This window comes from Colias philodice, chromosome 6, assembly GCF_061535455.1.
Source record: "Colias philodice isolate Cphi_HAF_F1 chromosome 6, ilColPhil1 Martin Lab GWU primary, whole genome shotgun sequence".
In the NCBI taxonomy this organism is placed as follows: Eukaryota; Metazoa; Arthropoda; class Insecta; order Lepidoptera; family Pieridae; genus Colias; species Colias philodice.
Genome location: NC_143091.1, coordinates 4,925,427 through 4,947,780, shown reverse-complemented (window position 1 = coordinate 4,947,780; position 22,354 = coordinate 4,925,427). Strand labels below are relative to the sequence as shown.

The following is a 22,354-nucleotide window of genomic DNA, read 5'->3' as shown; positions in this document are numbered from 1 at the left end:
CATGAAATGGATCGTTGAAAAATCATAGAGTTGGAAAATCATATAATCGGCGCCCATCTTGTGATCGTTTGTCAATCGAGTCAATCGTCTGTACGAGTGCGTCAGCCTTGTATACAAGTTGCATTTTTATATTGATACTTTACGTGGTATTCTGTTATTGTTACTAATTGTTATTGTTGACTTTTTGTTGCTGTTGTTTGCTAAGTTTCCTTAGTTAATTGTTGGCGAAATGCCGAAAAAACTAATTTTGGTTCATTATTCAAATCGATTTCATTTCCATACTAGAATATTATCGATTATCGGAAACAATTGATACGATTTCAGTAACCGACATCTCTACACGTGTCAAAAATCGATGTGTCAGTTGTCACAGAAATCATCTTAGGTGGAAAGGACTATAATAGTATTCGTTATCAATTTAATACATCAATTTATAATTTTAATGAAAAAATGATCAAAGGGGCGGAGACAAATTGGCGCGCTTTAAAAATTGACCAATGATGACCAAATGATTATTCAGTGGTTATTATTTTTAAGAATAAATATTGATTATTTTAACTTTAATTAAGTGTTTTATCTACTATTCTGCTGGCCATAAGCCAGCTATTTTAAACCAGCGCTGATTGTTCAGTGGTAATTATTTTAAACAATAAATATTGATTATTTTGACTTTAATTGTTTTATTTACTACTCTGCTAAAAGTTTTATTTAAATATAATTTATACTACCAGTGGAAATTTAGAACCTTGGGAGTCTAGTTAAGTAGCAGAATATTTTGGTTGAAACGATGATGACAACCCTAATTTTTTATTTGAACTTAATGCAATTTTCTAGTAACATAATATTATGATTTATTGGTGATCTCTTTAAATTAGTTTGCTTAAATACTTATTAGGACACACCTATTATAATACATACAAAAACATTTATTTGGTACTAGACCTTATATCTCAGGATTTTAGGTGATTTATTGTGGAACTGATTTTGCATTGTTTGGTGACTACATTTTGGTGACAGATCTACTATTTTGAGGACAAACCCTATTATTTAAGAAACACAAAACTAATTAAATTGGTGATAGCTTAAATGATACCCATTTAAAATAGCAGTATATGCGAGAAAAAATATTGTATAACACCTTAATGACCATATACGAGCAAACAAATATTATATTTGAGAATTTGAATTTGAATTTATAAAAAAAAATACTAGAATACTTAGATTACAAAATAAAAGATATTTTGTAATCTAAGCTAGAATATAAAACTTAAACATAGTTATCAATTTTCATACCACCTAGAACTAACTTCATGCTGTTAAATTTCGGTGTGCGCGCGCATCGTAAAAATTCACTCTCATCATTTTTCTCCATCGCGCCAAAAGAAGTATAACTTCAAAAAAATAATCTTTCACTAGGTACCCAATTCCGAAGTGAAAAACGCTATGGTGCTGAATGGGTCATTCAAACGAAGAAAATCATTAGAAAAAATAGAAAAGATATGGACAGCGATGGTGCTCTAGAGTCTAGACAAAATTTTACTGGTAAATAAACTTTACAATTGAAAAAGATATTCTAAAAACATTGATAAAATTGTAGTTTTTTAAAGTTATTTATATTGTCATTGATTTGGTTAATAAAAATACTATGTAATGACGATTCGAAAGTGCTACTAAATAGTAGTCTAATTGAATAAATGAATGTTTGAGTTTGAGTTTGAGTTTAATGCGACTTAAATCGAAAGTCGCGAATCTAGTGTTTTACTCATGAAAATGAAATAACATTACCTACAATATTTTTAGTTTACAAAACAATAACATTTTTTTGCTTCAAATAAATGAATATTATTTATATAGTCACCACCGTATCAATAAAATAATTACAGTCAATTCATTGATTACTTGATGGCTATGGGATTAGGGTGGTGTCTGGTGATCACACAAACTTGAAGTTAAGTAAGGCTAAGTAATGCACGCGAAGACTTAAAAAATGTGACAATTGCAATGGACAAATAAAGTGTAGGTAATAGAATTTTTAATTACAACCAAAATGTAAAATAATAAATACAAATTTAAAGCGTCAAGGCAGAACTATGACTATGAGTACCTACTAGTGTAGTAGTAGTAGTAATTGTAAGTGTTACAATTAGATATGTAAGTAGACAATTTTTTTTATTCTCAATAGGCTTAATCTCTCGATATATTAATTATTCATAACTACGTTTTAAAAAATTCAGTTTAAAACATTGGTGTGTAAAAGTGAAGGGCGGAAGCTAAGACAATGTTGGAGGTCATAAGGTAGTTAATACCTATCTGTGAGTTCCGAAGAATTGTTAGGGAGCCTTTAGTATTATTGTCGAAGTATATTATTATTAGTCTGTGGTATTATACAATATGCATGTATGTGTGTTATTTTAACTTTTTTTTATATTCTAAGAGCATTATATTATGTGCGTCTGAGGTAAAAACTTGCGAATGGATTTTGGCAGATGCCGACACTAGTGACTGTTTCCATTAAATACTTTCTAGATTTCTAATTAAAAAAAAACTCTGGATGGTACTCGATATTCCTTCTAGGTAGGTAGATACTAACGCTCTAAACTTAAGTAGTCTGTATGTTGACCAGCGAGCATGAGAAGGTTCAGCTTACAACAATCAGGCTTCTCTATCACGTCTTTTTCCCAATTTCGAATACTATCTGGGCTGTTCGATCTTTACTGAACCATGCACATTGTTTTTACAAGATATCCTACTCCGAATCCAGATATAAAATTCTCATAAATCGGTTCCATTGATACAGTATGTGTCTAGGTACTATGATAGAATGTATTATTGGCGTTAGGTATAAGAGAACATGTTTTAGGTAGGTAGCAAATGACTTATGAAGAAATTGATAATTGACCCTCGGTTAGCATTACTTCCTATTTTTCTTAAGGTTAATGTCGTTTTAGCCTAAAGGGTTAACTTAGCGTTGACATACGAGGTTAATCTAAGTTTGAATAAGTAGGTATACTTTATCAGCCGAATTAAAGAAGGAGCAGATGCCAGATACTCAATTCGACTGTATCTGTGCTTCGCAATTCTTTATTTATTTGAAATCACCGGATGCATTCGTGGTCCCATTATTTTTTTTGTAGTTGAGAATATTTGAACGCATGAAGACATAAATATTCTCTTATTATATTTTATGGTAAAAACACAAAAAGATAATGACGAGACTCATTTACTAAGGTAATCATTTCATAATTTCATAAGGTGTCTTTAAAACTACATATTACCACAGGTAATACTGTGATATTACCTAGTGCAAAATAATAATAATAATTTCTACTGCATGCTCTTTTTAATGAGCTTTTACAACTCAAGCTTGGGTATTTTGTTTTCAGGGTTTTCCAAGTGGAAAGTCTCAGTATGAGTACGGATAGGATATGCGTACTTGTCACCTTAAGAATATAAAACGAACATTCACGGAAATTATCTTCTTTGGAAAATACAAGTGTTAATAATTTAGTAAAATAATTTTAAATCTGGTTATTTTTTAAATCACGCAAAATACGTTTGCATTAACTTCGTACGTACTTCAAAGGTAAGTACTATTTAATAATATGCAGAATCTTAAACATTAATAATGATTGATTGACTGTGATTTTATGCTTAGTTTTAATGATTCTATAGATAATAATTATTTACATGCGGAACTCACGACAATGAATTAGTCGAGGTGCATATTTTAAATTTAAACTAGCTTGGTATCAACAGCTAATGCTTTATTTCCTTTTATTAACTTCCACCTCGTATTCGTTGTATAAACTTTTGTACCTAATTATAGTGCATTTTGCTGTAGATTGTCTCATGTGAAATAGAATAAAATGAACTTAGCTGAAGAGTCTTGTAGTATTTTGTTGATATAAATTACATACTAGCTGTGCCACGCGGTTTCACCCCTGTAAACGATTTGCGACGAGTTCGACTAACGGACCACGCGACTAAGCCGCCGCGGCCGCGCCGGTACCAGCGTTCTGACCATCATTTTTCTTTTTCAGACCCCTGTAGAACCGCCATCATGTTACAAATGACCCGAAATTTTGTGTCAGTATCTTCCGGCCTATAATAGTAGCTCAATGACTTTTCCTAACGTCATATTTGTTACAGATTTTCATTATAAAACAACTAGCTTTCCGCCCGCGGCTTCGCCCGCTTTATCTAAAGCATAATAAAAAGTTAAGCAGAAATATTACCTTGAACGGGGAGGTATTACACCCTACAGAATCGACTGTATTTCTTGGGTTAACATTGGACGAGAAACTACAGTGGGGAGCCCATGTCAACACCGCTGCAGGTAAGCTCAGTTCAGCAGCATATGCAGTCCGAAAGGTAAGGCAACTCACCGATGAAGATACAGCTAGATTGGTTTATTTCAGCTACTTTCATAGTATTATGTCCTATGGAATTCTACTATGGGGCAGGGCAGCAGATATAGAAACTATATTTATCTTACAGAAAAGAGCCATTCGTTCTATATATAATTTACGTGCTCGGGACTCACTAAGAGATCTCTTTAAGAATACTGGTATCCTTACTGTACCATCACAGTAGGTATATATTTAATAATATTTTGCATGTACACAAAAACGCCGACTTACACACAAGAGTAGGAGATAGACACTGTTATGGCACAAGGAACAGAAATAGAATTGAAATGCCATTTTTCCGATTAGCTAAAGTTAAAAATTCATTTATGGGTCAAGGTATACGCTTTTACAATAGAATTCCTCATAATATTAAAGAGTTTAGTAGTTCTAAATTTAAAATTTATATAAAAAATGTACTAGTTCAGAGAGCGTACTACAGTATTCAGGAATATATGGACGATAAAAACCCATGGAGGGTTGTCGCGAAAAAACCACAGGACAGTTCTTTGGCATGTTATTATAATATATTATAATGTTATATGTATTTTGTAAAATTGTAAAACTGACATGATTTAAAAGAGCAACTATTTAGTTTCTTGCCGGTTCTTCTCCGTAGATACTGCTTTCCGAATCGGTGGTAAATTTTAAAATATGTAATGACGTTTCAAAAGTGCTTCTATAAGAAGTCTAATTGAATGAATAAATGTTTGAGTTTGAGTTTGAGTTTTGAGTTTAATAAATTATAAACTAAAACCTTCCTCTTGAATCACTCTATCTATTAAAAAAAAACCGCATCAAAATCCGTTGCGTAGTTTTAAAGATTTAAGCATACATAGGGACATAGGGACAGAGAAAGCGACTTTGTTTTATACTATGTATGTATGTATGTGTATGTATTATATTATAGATTACCGTAACTACTCTGATTCATTGATTTTGGTTTAGTTGAGTTTCTTTTTTTTTTTTTATTTCGTTATGATCTGTTGGTTACAAATAAATTATGTTGACAACGCTATTATTTTTTTGTTCAATGTAAATATCTGTATTGTATGTCAAGGTAACCGTTACGGTAAATAAAAATACATAGATTAAATGCATTCCTTCGTTTAAACTGCTCGGATGCTGTTTTTGCATTATGCAATAATATTAATATATTGCATCTAAAATAAAAGGAATTAGCGGAATTAGGAGTAGATTAATAAACAAACTATGTTTTGACTAAAATTGTTAACTATTTGATATAATATTGTTATTCAAATTGCTCTTGTTCTCAGTGTTTTAAAATGACGTGTTATTGTATGTATGAAGTTCTTTAAATCTGAAAATTATACGTCATACAGTGATAACATTTATTGGAAATTATGAATTAGTTGAGGATATTCTAACAAAATTAATAATTATTTCTCTATGTACTTTTAACACTTCATCCCATGTGTAAAACCCACAAGGAAAATTCAGGCATGTGAATTAAATTTAAAAATGAATAGGAAATTACATTATTGAAATGATTGCATTTTTCTTTGATATTGACTAAGGTCCAAGAGCAGGTAAACCCGAATTGCAATGAATTTTAGTAGATTAATAATTCTATAATCTTTATAATTATTGTTATATTCGATTGTATCAGTGAATGATAGAAGACACGTAAATTAAATTTTGTTGAGTACCTACGTAACTACATGGAAGTGGGTGAACTATTAAAATAATTTCAAAGTTATTTTTCCAACAAAAAGGTCACAGACTTTCTGTCTTGATTTCCTTGTTGATTGACCTCAATACTTGCTTAAAATGTGAATAGATTAGAAGATTATTTGTCTTAAATACCATTGAAATAGAGGGTGATTGAACGGTGAGGTGACGCGCGAATAAAAAGTACCTTTGCTTTTTGTATTAATGAAACCCACATAACATAGTCACGTGTTTCGTAAACTTGACTATAAAGGATATAAACATAGATTTAAAAGTGTGGGTACATGAATGCATCGAATTTATGAAGCAGAGAGGCAAAGCTACATTTGACGCAGATCTTAATTCCAATTAATTTTAATTATTTAATCGATGTCTTTAAACGACCTGCGGATAAGTGCGGATACTACGTAGGTATAAGTATGTATCCGCGACGAAGCCTTGCACCTACAATCAGCACGTGTGCCGTGCCTCGTGCTTCGACTGAATTTGTAGGAATCGACTGAATTTGTAGGAAAGGGAAAAGAAAAACTATTACTCTTCAGTTTTTACTTTTTATAACTCCGGCCTTGAGCGCGGGAACCGAATCGAGAAATTCCGTTACGAAAAAACCTCACGCTCCCCACTCCGACGGGCACGGAGGTGTGGCTTGAAGGCATAGCATGCAATAGCTTTATCGCAGCAGTCCCCGAGTGCCACACGTATTTTATTTATTGTCGTAGACTCATAGTGGCCCATGTTTTTATAGTATTTAATAGGTAATAATATTTTGAATTTTGATTGACCTTTTCTCGCATATCAATTTTATTTTGTATTTGTTTGAGGTAAAAAAAGGTTATGAGAACCTGTTCATATCCAAAGATCAGGCAAAAAAAGTTCATACATGTGTGGTTTAAAATCGTCCTCTTTATTGGAATCTAACTAAACAATGCGATTACGGATTACATTCAAATAATTTTGTCTAAGAGTCTACGATATCTTAGGACTTAGACGATGTTTATTTATATAATTTTAATTTACGATTTCTATTCCGAAATTCATCTCTCAGATGCAAATAATATCTATTAAAATAAAAATGAATTGTTCATAAATTTAAATGCGTTAAAATAATTATTTGATAAACAATTTAAATATATTATATAGGGGCAGGTGATGACAACTTAATCTTCTACATCCTTTCTGTGTTTGATAAGTTAACGAAATGAGTTACAGTATAATTACTTTTGTTATACACTGACTATTTTTTTACATTCAAGATAGGTAATTAAAATTCACGAGCAATTATAGAAAAAAGACCAGTAATAAATTTGTTGAATTTTTATTTATATCTACGATGATATCATAATCTTAATCTTAATACTATTATAAAGGCGAAAGTTTGTAAGGATGTATGGATGTATGGATGTATGGATGCTTGTTACTCTTTCACGTAAAAGCTACTGAACCGATTACAATGAAATTTAGCACACATATAGAGGGTAACTTGGATTAACACATAGGATAGGTTTTATCCCGGAAATCCCACGGGAACGGGAACTATGCGGGTTTTCCTTTGAAAACGCGGGCGAAGCCGCGGGCGGAAATCTAGTATGTATAATGTCGACGAATATATACATGTATCCTTGTATACATATATGTAACTTGAAAAAAACTGTGTCAACATTTTTCGTATGTATTTCAGCTCTGATGCAGTTTCTGTATCTAAATCCTTTAGATACATAAACTTAAACTTGTCATAGTGTTAATCTGATTGTCAAATATTTTCCTCATATTATATCAAAATGATAATAGCGAAATATTGTGGAAATATGTTTTAAAAATGCACCAATTGATAGGATATCTATATGAACGTTGCACCTTTGCTGCGCGTATAGGTACCTACGTAGGTATCAACTAAGATTCAATTTGGTTATCTGCCATTGAGCTGGCAGCGAGACGTAATGATTATATAGCAAGGATTGCTCTCAATCCTACAGTGTGTCTGCGGAATGAGTTGCACCGATACAACACCGAAGTAATATTTGAACGTGCAGTGCGCGTTCGTTAGGTGTGCGTATTGCACGCTTCCTTGCCAGCCTTCAGAATACCGTCACTGCATTTTGAACAAATCTAAACTAGTATTCGTAGCAATGCACTCAATATAATTTATAAAATAAGTGTGATATTTAAAGTGATATTTTATACAGAAATTAATTATTTATCGTCAAAGTGTTATTATTTAAAATGATTAAGTTTATTTTATTTGTTGCTGTTTTAAACAATATTTGGTAAGTTATCACGTATTTAACGAGCTATTAAGAACACAATGTTGTTTCTGCAACTAATTAAAAACCATCGAGATATATTACTAGAGGGGTTATTCCAAACAAAAACATTGCGCGCGGCCGATGTGGTGGGGTACGTGTGGAACGAGCGAGGCGTGGCTTCAAGTTCAAAGATTAAGCAATGCGTGCAGATGCGACACATTGTGCAATCTGTTTACTCGGTACTATCTGGTGGTACTGATACTAGGGAATTAATAAAACGAGGATTTTATATTAAACTATGTATTTTAATTTCCTTTAAATAATATCAATTTATTAAGCTTTTGTCGTTTTGTGTAGTAATCAATAGTTTTATCAGTTTTTGCTTCATGATGTAATTTAAATGGATATGATGATTCAATGTTGATGGCGTTTACGTATAAGAAACTCACATTTTGAAAAATCTCACGCGAGATTCGAGGATGGGGGAGGGGTTGAATAAATTCTCACGACATCTCACCAGGGGGGGAGGGAGGTGCAGAAAATTTTAAAAAACACCTCACGTAATTTATGGACGCCCCCTTACTCGATCACAATTTTTGTAACTTTACTATAAACGGAACTACATTTAAAAATATACTTTATTTATTGAGTTATAAGGTTGCTTCCATTCTGTTTATTAACATTCTCAAAAACATCAATCGCTGCAGAGGTGGCTTGCGACAAAGGCGGCTTGTGTCAAAGGCCTCGGCGATATCATTTAAGAACATAATATTATGTACTTTAGGCAAACTTGTTATAAGATCTATTTTACTTTCTTATTAGTCCATTTGACAAGGATATTGGGTAAGATACCTATTGGAATAATTGTATTATTATGTATGTACTTATTAAATCCGCGAATAAAAAAAATTTTTAGTTGTGAATATAGAAATTGGGTCGCATTTTTTTAATCCGCGAATAGTGAAAACACGAATAAAGGAAGCGCGATTATGAACTTTTACTGTATTAGTTTCTGTGAATGTTGTGTTTATTTGTAATTGTTGTGCATAATAATTTATAAATCCTATTGGAACAACTATTGATTAGGCTTTTTTTAATAAATAAAAATAGGTAAATAAATAAATATTACTTAATATAACCTACCGTTTTACTTTGCGTAGTCGGGTAAAAGTATAAATATTTAGGTACTACACCACGGTAATCTTTCCTAGTAGATATTGTATATACATAGTTAAAAAAATCCAGTTACATTTTTTTAACAGACTCATCGATAGTGTCACGTCTGTGCTGTTAGTCTATGAAAAATGGCGCGAAACGCAGAACGCGTGGTGATTTTTCGCAAAATGATAACAATATTAGTAAAATGCATGACTTACTCATAATAAGGAAACTTACTGGTGAAAAGTCACTCCTCGGGCTTTGTTTGTATTATGGGAACTGTTAAAACAATATCTAAGCAAACACGAAGGCATTTTGAACAGAGCAATAACACGTGTTGACGCGGCAAGCGGGGGGCACAGTCCGACACAGACTAAAGAGACTTGTGATTCTTACCTCTAGCTCGTGTTAAAGAGAGTGTAGTAGCGATCGCCTCTCTAGTACGTAGTACATTCTATCTCGATGTTAAAAACTGAATTATTAATGAATTGCCTCGCATTTCTTGTATGTTTCAAATTTTAATACCAACTAGGTATCATCAGGTAAAACATTTGAGAATATAAGATATTTAAAGATATTTATACATGCCAGTAAAACTTGAGATAAGTTTATAGGATAATATTATCTTAGAGATATACAAATATTTGGTAACATTTATTTCAAAACTAAAGATGAAAAAATATCTACAATAATGTATTACAATGTAGATAAAAAATTCAACAAAGTTTTACCTTATAGCTATAATTAGTAAGTATAACTAGTTAATTGTTACCTACTACATATTGGCAACATAATAACAACAAGTACCTTACATAATATTAGGTTTAATCGGTTTTAGTATTAATTATATGCATTTCTTTCTATTGAACAATACGAGCAGCAGACATGGTTTACTAGTATTACAAAGCTGAAGAGTTTGTTTGTTTGTACGCGCTAATCTCAGGAACTACTAGTCCGATTTGAAAAATTCTTTCGGTGTTAGATAGCCCATTTATCGAGAAAGGCTATAGGCTATATATCATCACGCTAAGACCAACAGGAGCGGAGCAATGCGGGTGAAACCGCGCGGCATAGTTCTTTATACATATTACTTATGCATCTGTATTTCAATGTAAATTGTAAATATCGTTAACAATTTTTCTTTGCGCCTGAAAATAAGAATTTTAGGTATACACAGCCAGTTTGCCTAGGAAAACCTGAAGTTCAAATTGTTTATTTTGTAATAACGGCACAAATTACATTACAATTATACTATAATTGCAGGTTTATAGAATCACGCACTTAAATGTTATTGTGTAATAGCTGTACCACGGGCAAAAGCAAGAATTGCTATATTCTATGTGTTGGTCTGATAGCTGATAGTTACAGCACTGCCAAGTACCATCAAAATACGTTCAGTCGTTTTGGCGTGAAAGAGTAACAAACTTCCATTCATGTCATTCATGTCAGTCATGCCATTCAAATGAAACTATTGCATTGATGTTAAACGTAGGTATTCAATATTTTGATACATTAATAGATAGGATATGTTTCAAATCAAATATATAGTCTAAGGGCTGATTTTTCAATCCTCGGTTAACACTTATTCGTCGAATAACGTATTTAACTACACAACATTTCAAAATGTTCCTATTCTTATTGCATGCAATTGACAGTTTACAAGAGACATTTTAATATTATCGTGTAATACTTTATTGGACGGGTAAGTTTTAACCAGGGGTTGAAAAATCGGCCCTAAATATTAAATATTACTGGAGAAATTAATTATAAAATATGATATAGGTAGATAAAACGTTCTGAAGTCCTTGCAAATAGGTCATCATTTTACTATAATATGGGACAAGTAATTTTTTACCTATTCAAATTAGCTAGGGAAAGGGAACTACATAAATCGACGAATACGGAGGGGGACCTAATTTAAATAGAGGCTGAAGTAGAACAAATCTGAGTTTAAGCTAGAAGTCAGTGACCTTTTAATTTTAATAATAGTTATGTACTATCTATGTTTATCTAGTGAATTCATTGTTATATAGGTAGTAGTATTATATAGTTTTAAAAAAATAAGTTTTAACAAAGGACGGTCACAATTGATCAAATATGATTTTCGTCACACCCTTGAATCGAAGGCTATATACGTGTTAACTAATACAAAATAATAATTTATAAGTCAGTAAACTATTAAAAAAAATGTTAGTATTACATAAACTTTGAAATCTATAATTTTGACTGTGCATTGAAAAATAATTTGGAAAATCCAAAAGTGCACGCCTCATAATTTTTTTTTTATAAATATTTATTAATTATTATTTTTGTTTATTTAATAACAATTAAACCACATCGAATCAGACCCTGAAAAATGAAAGGGTTCTATTCCTGAGCATACTCAAGCGTAAGAGAAAAAAAAAGACTCGATTAGTAAATTATTTCGGTCGCTATCGTGTTAACAAGAAAAAGGATCCGCACATACAGACACACGGACGTCCAAGACAGAACTTTTTTAAACTGTTTTTTAACTAGTTTAAATAACAAAAATGACATCAAAAATATCATGAACGTTAAAAATAGTGTTTTTTCTTAATATGTGTGTGTATGTATTATCTTACAAGTGCAATGTATGATACATAAAGACATTTTAAGTTTGAAAAATCAGATGTTTTGCGCGAAGTGACAGTAGTACCCACCTCAACGCTTCGCTTATGAGGCGTGCAATTTTGCGTGTGTTGAGTCTTGGGAAATATTAGTGTTTTATAGGTATAGATAAAGAATAATTACCACCACAGAATACATAAAACTACACCGTTTGCTAAAACAAAATATAGGGTCATTGCGCCTGTTCGCGTCCACTTAGTGCTGTTGGAAAGTTTGAAGGAGAAAATAAAAATGTTCCAGAACTAATTTCAACGCAAAATTTATGTAACGTGTTCATTACATAGTCTATTTTAAGATTTACTTTCAATTGTGTTGGAAATATCATGTGGTTTTTATTTATCTAGACAAATAGCAGAATTAGGCGTTTTACCCAGTTCGCGTCCAAAAATTCCAGTTTGCGTCCACCCGTGGACCAGTTCGCGTCCACCAGCTTAGAAAAAGAATTAAGAGTGTATTGGGTGATATTTTATCAGATAAATGCAAATAAAAATTAGATTTTAATAAATTATTTATTTACGAATATAGTTATTTAATAAAAACCGGCCAAATGCGAGTGGGACTCGCACACCGAGGGTTCTTGTATAAACTGTTTTTTTTCATATGTTTTAACTGTAAATGATTATTTTTTCAATGTTTCCCTTATTTGTGCTATAAGACGTTGCTTCGTACCAAACTTCAAGTGTCTGTGTTCACGTAAAGTACCCTGTAGGTTTTGATTCCCTTGCGAATGTCGAAATTTGCGAAAATTTGCAGCATAAACGGCTGTATCTTCTGATTGCTTTGGCTTATAAGTTTGATTTTTTCACTGCTTTAAGGGACCGTAGACTTGAGTATTCAATATAAATTTCAGCTTTATATCTCAACGCGTTACTGAGAAAAAGGGTTTTGACAGAAAGACAGACCGGCAGACGGACATACAGACGAACGGATATCAAAGTGATCCTACAAGGATTCCGGTTTTTCCTTTTGAGGTTCGGAACCCTAAAATCAACATTATTATTAATATAATTCACTGTAAGGAAACTGGAAAAACTTATTTATATTTATCTTCTCATCATTAATAGAACTAAAAATTAACAAAAAACAAAGTTACGTTATGTAAATAAATAATAATCTGCAGTTCTATTAAGATTACCTACCTACCCTTTTTTTAGTTTCTAATGAATTAAATTTCTTTTTTGTTTATATTATTTTCTTAACCACAGACTTATTGATTCTCATTCTCAAAGATACTAGTCTCATTCTTAGAAAACCCATTTTAAAATGAAAAAAATTGCATAAAAATTTGCTAATTTGAATGAAAATTTAAATTATCAACTTGTGGTCTTAGTCAAAAATTTACAATCTAGTTTAAATTACATATTTTAACAAACAATTCATTGCTACTTAGTGAAAAACAATGTGGACGCAATATGTTCTATTGTTATGCACTATAGGTATAGTTTGCGCCCACCGTGGACGCAAAATGGAAGTTGTACAAATTCGGTGTAGTAATTCGCGTCCACCTTATTTTAGCTATTAATTGTAAAAGAAATAAGCTGATTTATAATCCATACTATTCCATGTTTTGTTAGCAAAGTAAAGAAACAGTTACATATTCAAAAATTCACATTTAATAATAAGATACTTACCGTCAAACGCGACGCTGCGCACTATTTTTTTCGCAAAATCCCGCGCGTTTTAGCTCTCTCGTTTAATAACCAAAATTAAATATTTTTTTTAAATAGGATAGGCGGTGCGCAGGCATATTTTGAATATGTGTGCATGTCTCTTATACATTGAGGTATTATCGGAAATTTTTCTTATTACAATTTTACTAAAAGTATACTTATTTTTGTGAATTTTCTAAAAGATATCCGCAAAATGGACGCGAATAGGCATGTGGACGCGAACAGGCGCAATGACCCTACCTATGTAGTAGATTCCCAAACAGTTATATTACTTTAAATTCAATGCACCTGAAATTGTATGCGAAATATTATTTGAATATCATTTAAGTGCCAACAAACGTTATCTTATAAGGATTAAACAGTATTTAGCGACTTGTTTTATGTTGCATTGTTTATTATATTTTTATTGCAAGTCTCTTTATAGCAAAGCCATTGCTTGTTACTAAAACGTTTTAATGCAAGTTCAATTGACTGTATAATGCTTTAATTATACGAAACACAATAAAATGTAGAGCAATAGAGATAAAAGTAAAAATGCAATAATTATAAAAACGCAGTTAATTTATTCGTGTGTCAATGGCAAAAGGTTTTAAATTGATCACGAGAGCAAGGTGCAATAAAGTTTATAGCAACTAAGGCCACTGTTGAGCAAGCAACTTTTATCCTTATCATGTTTTAATAGAAAGCCGTTATTTATTTGCGTGTGTTTGTATTACGTTAACCTTATGGTCTGTGAGTTTGCTTTTCCGTAAATGTTCAGGTGACAGTCGAAGGATTTCCCTATGAATGTTACTTATAACACGATCTGTTATATTTAGCCTTAAATTATCTATGCTATCATTTGATCATACGATGGTATCGTAAATGATAATCTCCGTTTAAATTGTGCTTTTGCAATTACTTCGATAATAAAGGTACTAAGGAAACACAAAACATATTTACTCTCATTTATATTCACGTATTTTCAATATTACGTATTTTCACGTATTTTCAATATTATTATTATTTTCAATATTTTTTTATATTGATTTGAATATACAATAATGTTATTTCAGACTTCAGTATGTCTTGGATACCTGGTTGATACTTATAGAAATTTTTGACTCCCATATAAGCTCTAATATTCATGATTTTCATTATGAATAACGAACAATTAGTATTTACACATGAAGTAATTTTTTAGATTCGCTTGTATCAATATTCTTTTAAAAACGCGAAAACAATTCGAGGACATGATGACACTGTCGTTATCTTTCAAATAAAAAAATGAACATTTTTTAATGAAAAGTTGTTTTTATAGAATTCATTAATATGGTTGGAAATTTTATGGTAATGGTTGAATATCTTCAAAGCAAATAACAATTTAAAGCTTGTTATTTAATAGAACTTTTACCTAAATAAACTTAAAACCAATTACGCAACGGATTTTGATGCGTTTTTTTAATAAATAGAGTGATCCGAGAGGAAGGTTTCAGTTCATTATCACAGTATTACAATATAAAATTTGATATTATTCATTTGGTTTTAGACAAAGCGGGCGAAGCCGAGGGCGGAAAGCTAGTAATATATTATAAATAAATTAATTGCAAAGTGTGCATAAATTGTTAAATATTTATCACTACATAGTATAAAACAAAGTCGCTTTCCCTGTCCCTATGTCCCTATGTCCCTATGTCCCTTTGTACGCTTAAATCTTTGAAACTACTCAACGGATTTTGATGCGGTTTTTTTTAATAGATAGAGTGATTCAAGAGGAAGGTTTATATGTATAATAAGATCCATTAAGTAGTGGAGAAGTACTGTTATTTTTGAGGTTTCTAATGTGATGTCGTAAAAAATTACATTTATTCCGCTTACATTGCAAACGCAGGCTGAACCCTACGAGTTTTATCAAAATAATGTACTAAGTATTATACACATTGAAAAGGTCTACAGAAAAGTCCGCGATGGTATATGTCTATCTCTTATGGATAACCCACAATAACTTTTTTTTGTCATTTACTTTTTACGACAAATAATGGCTAATTTTCGAAGCGATTTTAACCAATACAGCATTAATCCTTAACCAATTAAATACCATGGATACATTGTTCATTTAATATAGATCTATATGGCCCTTTACACCGTATGATTTAAGTGAATATTTTCGAAGATATTACAGATTTAAAAATTGCAGGACGTAGCGTTTGCGGCCGCCCGGCTATGTATTTTATACCCGGCCGTGCGATGCCGGAGGCCGGAGCGGGCCGCTATATTTTTATACCTATACATTTATACAACGTTCACAATTTTTCTGTAGTGTATTAATATCAGCATTGCACCCGTGCGAAGCCGGGGCGGGTCGCTAGTATACTTATAAAAGAAGTAGTGTTATTTAACTTATTACTCAAGAACGGCTGCACGGATTTAAATAAAAAAAAATTGTTAGTTTGATTTATCCTTGTTTGGATTAGGATAATATATATTTTTTAAATATTAAGTACCTAATCTACCTAGGTGGAACAGGCGAGCCGAAAGTTTCAAATTAAATTGAATTGTAAATACGTGTCAAATGTGAATAAAAAATAAGCAGGTATGACAATTTTTTATTTACATGCTAACATACATGTTAAAACTCGTAAGTCAAGGACATAAACATTAAACAATATGAGACCGTGAAATGTCTATGTCAAGAATTCAATAGTTAATTGATATCCTCATCATTGTAGGACATATTTTTTTCTTGCATGCCTTATTTATGTTATGTGTTTATAAAAAATGTATTGTATATGTATGTAAAGATATAAACATATAAAGTACTAGCGGTCCGCCCCGACTATCCTATCTCTCAAGTTGGATCGAACTACACATGGTGTGCGAATTTTATTATAATCGGTTAAGTGGTTTAGGAGTCCATTGAGGACAAACATTGTGACACGAGATTTATATATATTATAAGATAAACAAAATATAATGAAAAAGTGAATTTAAAATTTAAATGACGTGATAATAATAATTGTTGTATAAAAATAAAGCTTTTGTTATTTCTTATTTGACGTTGTTAATTCTTTTCTGCTGTGGAATTATACAGGATAAAGTTAATTAACCAAAAAAACATTTTGTAATTTATGATTATTACATTCAACAGCTTGAAAATCTGTTGTACTATAATATTATTATATATCTACCTATAATATCTTAAATGTATTATTTATTAGTACATAGCAAATCTTTTGTTTCATTTATTGAAGTTTTCATATAAAAATAAATTATTGAAACTCACAAAATTTGTATATACAAATTTAGATTTTGATATCCAAGTAAAATTTTTACGAGTAAAAAAATTTAAAATTCAAAAGTTAGTGGTGACGACTGACGACACTGAACATTGGTATTTAATTAAAAAATTTACATATTTACAAAATAAAATTAATTTTTATTCTTGTAATTTTTGCGATTTAATTTGCTTCCTTTTGTTTCAGTTATAGTGAGGCGGTAAATTTTTCGGGTGGACCGAAGTCAAACTATACTTTTCCGAAAAATTTCGTCTTTGGGGTTTCCACAGCTGCCATACAAATAGAGGGTGCTTGGGATGAGGATGGTAATTTTATTTATTTTATAACATCCTGTATTATATTGCTGTTGTATTTGGCATTTTTAATATATCTTTTTAGGGTTCCGTAGCCAAAATGGCAAAAACGGAACCCTTATAGTTTCGTCATGTCCGTCTGTCCGTCTGTCCGTCTGTCCGTCTGTCACAGCCGATTTACTCGGAAACTATAAGTACTACAGTGATGAAATTTGATGGGAATATGTGTTGTATGAACCGCTACAAAAATATGACACTAAATAGTAAAAAAAAGAATTGGGGGTGGGGCCCCCCATACATGTAACTGAGGGATGAAATTTTTTTTTTCGATGTACATACCCGTGTGGGGTATCAATGGAAAGGTCTTTTAAAATGATATAAAGTTTTCTAAAAAACATTTTTCTTAAAGTGAACGGTTTTTGAGATATCAGCTCTCAAAGTCGTAAAAAGTATGTCCCCCCCCCTCTATTTTTATAACTACGGGGTATAAAATTCTAAAAAAAATAGAGGTGATGCATGCTAATTAACTCTTTCAACGATTTTTGGTTTGATCAAAGTATCTCTTATAGTTTTTGAGATAGGTTGATTTAACTGTAATTTATTATATTTGCTGCTACGGAACCCTTTGTGCGCGAGCCCGACTCGCACTTGGCCGGTTTTATTTATTATAATCTAGAAGATAAATAAAGAAATCAACCAATTGCAATGGCTAGACCAATTTAGCTTTTTTGTTCTTCAAACTTTCGTGAAGGGTGAGAAACATAATTTCTTCGTATCACCACAGTATCACCCAAGTATCTGTAAATAACGGAATATATTTTTTGCGAATATATAAATGCAGGTGATACGAAGTTCATTTCGAATATAAATATTCATATTATGTCGGTGATAAAAAAATAACCTGTAAGTAATCCAGTAACCACAAATTATTCACATTAAGTAGTGATTGCAAAGGTTCCCGGGGGTTTTTCTTAAATGTCAACGTAAAAGAAACAAGTTTTACCCGCGACTTAGTTCGCTAAGTACTCAGGCATCTGAATAACGAACTAGATAGTAGTCTATCCTTGTAAAAATATGCGATATGTAAGAAAGGAAGGTAAAGGTATTCGGTTCACAATTGGTATTTTGCTTTTGCTATGACATAGATCTATTATGCAAATTAGTTCAGGCGAAATATTATTACAAATATGACGTGGATTAAGATCATAATACATTCTTAAAAATATAATATGTATTCAAATTAATAATTTAGAGTTCTTTGCATGGCATTTAAGTATGGACGTCATGCAGTGTGCTCTACTTGTGGCTCTACTAGTTCCTATACCGGATTTTATGCAACCACTATTATTCTTACCCTATTTTATTTGTTTGTTTAGGTAAGACTGAAAGTATATGGGACCATTTAGTCAAGACAAATCGAAGCTTTGTAAGAGATGGGTCCACTCCTGCGGTCGCTGCTGATTCCTACCACTTATACAAACGTGACGCAGAGATGATCCATGAACTGGGCGTTGACATTTATCGTTTCTCTATTTCTTGGCCCAGGATATTGCCCAACGGTCTAGCGAACGGTGTGAACAACCTCGGCATTCAGTATTACCGTAATCTTATAAATGAACTCGAGAAGTATAAAATTACCCCGATGGTAACGATATACCATTGGGATCTCCCGCAGAGGCTCCAAGATATCGGAGGGTGGACAAACGCACACATAGTCGATTATTACACGGACTACGCTAATGTTTTGTTTGAGAACTTCGCTGATAAGGTTAAATACTGGGTGACTTTCAATGAGCCGATGCAGACTTGTTTAGAAGGTTACGGTGGGACATACAGGGCACCAGCGATCAACAGACATGGCATTGCTGAGTATCTATGTACGCACAATCTTTTGAAAGCTCATGCCAGCGTATACCACTTGTTCAACAGACAGTACCGGCCTGTATACGGAGGTAAGAATTTATAAATAGATACATATCTGTATATTTTGTCGGGTAAAATATTTCCGCTTTATCTACAAACTGGTTTGACACCGCATGGCATGCAGTCATTGACAATGATAATAACAAACCAATAAAAATAGCAATAAGTAGACAATATATGACTTTATACATGACCCTGAATTTGGCAGACAGCAGACAAAATGTAATTTCAGATTGGGATATCTCTAAGCGAAATTAAGTTTTACATGTTTACCAAATTGGAAATTGTTTGTTGTTGATTTACCTACAGGTGATAATAAAGAAAATTTTATTTTATTCTTTAATTTTTTTTTATAAATCAAAAATAAAATTTCGGGAAGCTCTCACCGTGTTCCCAATTGTTTTATAAATCTGAAACTTTCAAATTTAGTTTATTATTGGATTCTGAAAAGGTGATATCAGTTAGTTTTTTCATTTCGGCTTGGAATATTCTGGGACGTGTATCTACCAGAAAAATTAATTTTTAGTGGAAAAAGGAAAACTCATATTTTCGTCTTTAAAAAATCTAAAGGTGATATTTTTTTAATTTTAAATTTGTCAGTTGGATCATAAGATATCCTAATTTTTAAATTTTGATGCTGGATATCAAAGTGAAAATTAATCAAAATAAAAATCTAAAAAATGTCATGTCTTCATTTTTAGTAAATCTACAGATGATGTATCTCGGATTTTATATATTCTTGTTTATTTGTTGTATATCCTCATCTTTCGATTTTTTATCCGAAATGGAATATCAGGCATGGATAAAAATGCTTTTTTTTATTAAATAAAAAATAACATATTATCAAGGCAATGCAACTGTTAATATTCAGCCCATAATAAGAGAAAATTATGGAATAAAATATTTTCATAGCCCGGTCAAATGCAATAACAATAATTCCTACAGAGCTTAATTTTGGTAGGGGTGTACCAAAACAAATAAAGTTTTGAAAGTACAAGTTTTAAGATCCCATGTGTGCAACAAAAGTTATTCGGGATCAAAGGAAAAATGGACAGGACGGTAAATTTATAAAAAAATACCTAGGTCTAATTTGACCGGGCTATGATATAAACACTGAAAATATTTTATTCCATAATTTTCTCTTATTATGGGCTGAATATTAACAGTTGCATTGCCTTGATAATATGTTATTTTTTATTTAATAAAAAAAAGAATTTTTATCCATGCATTCCATTTCGGATAAAAAATCGAAAGATGAGGATATACAACAAATAAACAAGAATATATAAAATCCGAGATACATCATCTGTAGATTTACTAAAAATGAAGACATGACATTTTTTAGATTTTTATTTTGATTAATTTTCACTTTGATATCCAGCATCAAAATTTAAAAATTAGGATATCTTAGGATCCGACTGACAAATTTAAAATTAAAAAAATATCACCTTTAGATTTTTTAAAGACGAAAATATGAGTTTTCTTTTTTCCACTAAAAATTAATTTTTCTGGTAGATACACGTCCCAGAATATTCCAAGCCGAAATGAAAAAACTAACCGATATCACCTTTTCAGAATCCAATAATAAACTAAATTTGAAAGTTTCAGATTTATAAAACATTTGGGAACACGGTGAGAGCATCCCAAAATTTTATTTTTTATTTAAAAAAAAATTTAAAGAATAAAATAAAATTTTCTTTATTATCACCTGTAGGTAAATCAACGACAAACAATTTCCAATTTGGTAAACATGTAAAACTTAATTTCGCTTATAGATATCCCAATCTGAAATTACATTTTGTCTGCTGTCTGCCAAATTCAGGGTCATCTTTATACAATGTTATTATATGGATCAATAATATCTTTATTTATATGTTTTAGGCAAGATTGGAATGTCCCTAGATTCTAACTGGGCTGAACCGAAAACGAATTCTACCAGTGATATTAAAGCGGCTGAATTATATCTGAGAACTCACGTAAGAATGTATTTTTCTATATATTCTATAATTTAAACAAGCTTTAGGTATAATGAATGTCTTGATAAAATTCAGTTGAGTACATTTTACGAAAAAATGGTCCATTATATTTATATCAATAACCTTTCATACAGTTGGGTTGGTACGCGCATCCAATATACTCGAGTGAAGGCAATTACCCTCCAGAATTAATTAAATTAGTAGACGAGAAGAGCCGACAACAAAATTATTCTCGCTCCCGGTTACCAAAATTCACACCTGAAGAAGTGGAATTTATAAAGGGAACAGCTGATTTCTTCGGACTCAATCATTATACAACATACCTATTGAGTATGGCGGATGAAGAAGTGGGACAAATCCCATCTCATGAGAATGACGTTGGTATAGTTCGAGTGCAAGACCCGAACTGGCCGTCAATGTCGTCATCAAGTTGGTTGAAGGTGAGGTTCACAAAATATATTATACTTTAATAAACTTACATATACGGATATTCTTTGAGGAATTTAATTAGGAACAATCAATTATGAGGCCGTATTCATAACTTAAAAAAAAACAGAAATGTTATCTACATTTGTTCAATGTACATTGCACAGCTCCAATTGTCACCTACTTGATTCCATATAAATTAAAACCTATAATTATTATTCATATTTTACTGCAATAGGATTGTGGGTAATTACATGTGTGGTGTCGCTAATAACTTTTTGCATAAATCTTTACTGCAATTATTCCTACTGTCCGGGCCTCGGGTAAACCACATCTGAATCATGCATGCTGAATAAGGGAAAATTGCGTAGAATTCACTTCAGATTAAAGGACATAATATAAATATTTTAGATTAAGCTTGTTATCCTACATATTTTTAATAATCTTTTTAATTTGATGTTTGCGCGTATATCATATATTTTTTATCAAACATTCGGCCGAAACATTGAGGTTTCTTGGAACAGGTAGTCGTTGTTTTTCTTTGTTACCAAAATATCTTATATTCAGTATCTACAATATAATAGCCTTAATTTATTATTAATGTCTGTTTCTGTAATAACATTATCAGATTGATTTAAGGAGA

The 22,354-nt window shown here is 31.5% G+C and overlaps 1 protein-coding gene and 1 long non-coding RNA gene across 2 annotated transcripts in view; both read left to right on the top strand.

Moving 5' to 3' along the window:
• The first annotated feature begins 4,217 nt into the window (after positions 1–4,217).
• The window catches only part of LOC149487659 (uncharacterized), a 64,605-nt gene continuing 46,468 nt past the window's right edge, over positions 4,218–22,354 (top strand). The window contains exon 1 of the long non-coding RNA XR_016315735.1: positions 4,218–4,593. This is a non-coding gene — a long non-coding RNA (uncharacterized LOC149487659). The remainder of the gene's footprint in view (positions 4,594–22,354) is intronic.
• Positions 8,090–22,354, top strand: part of LOC149487661 (myrosinase 1-like) — a 17,768-nt gene continuing 3,503 nt past the window's right edge. The window contains exons 1-5 of the mRNA XM_089696229.1: positions 8,090–8,362; positions 17,280–17,398; positions 18,763–19,338; positions 21,191–21,285; positions 21,420–21,725. Coding sequence (XP_089552355.1) covers positions 8,319–8,362; positions 17,280–17,398; positions 18,763–19,338; positions 21,191–21,285; positions 21,420–21,725 — 1,140 coding nt within the window. The 5' untranslated portion in view covers positions 8,090–8,318. The remainder of the gene's footprint in view (positions 8,363–17,279; positions 17,399–18,762; positions 19,339–21,190; positions 21,286–21,419; positions 21,726–22,354) is intronic.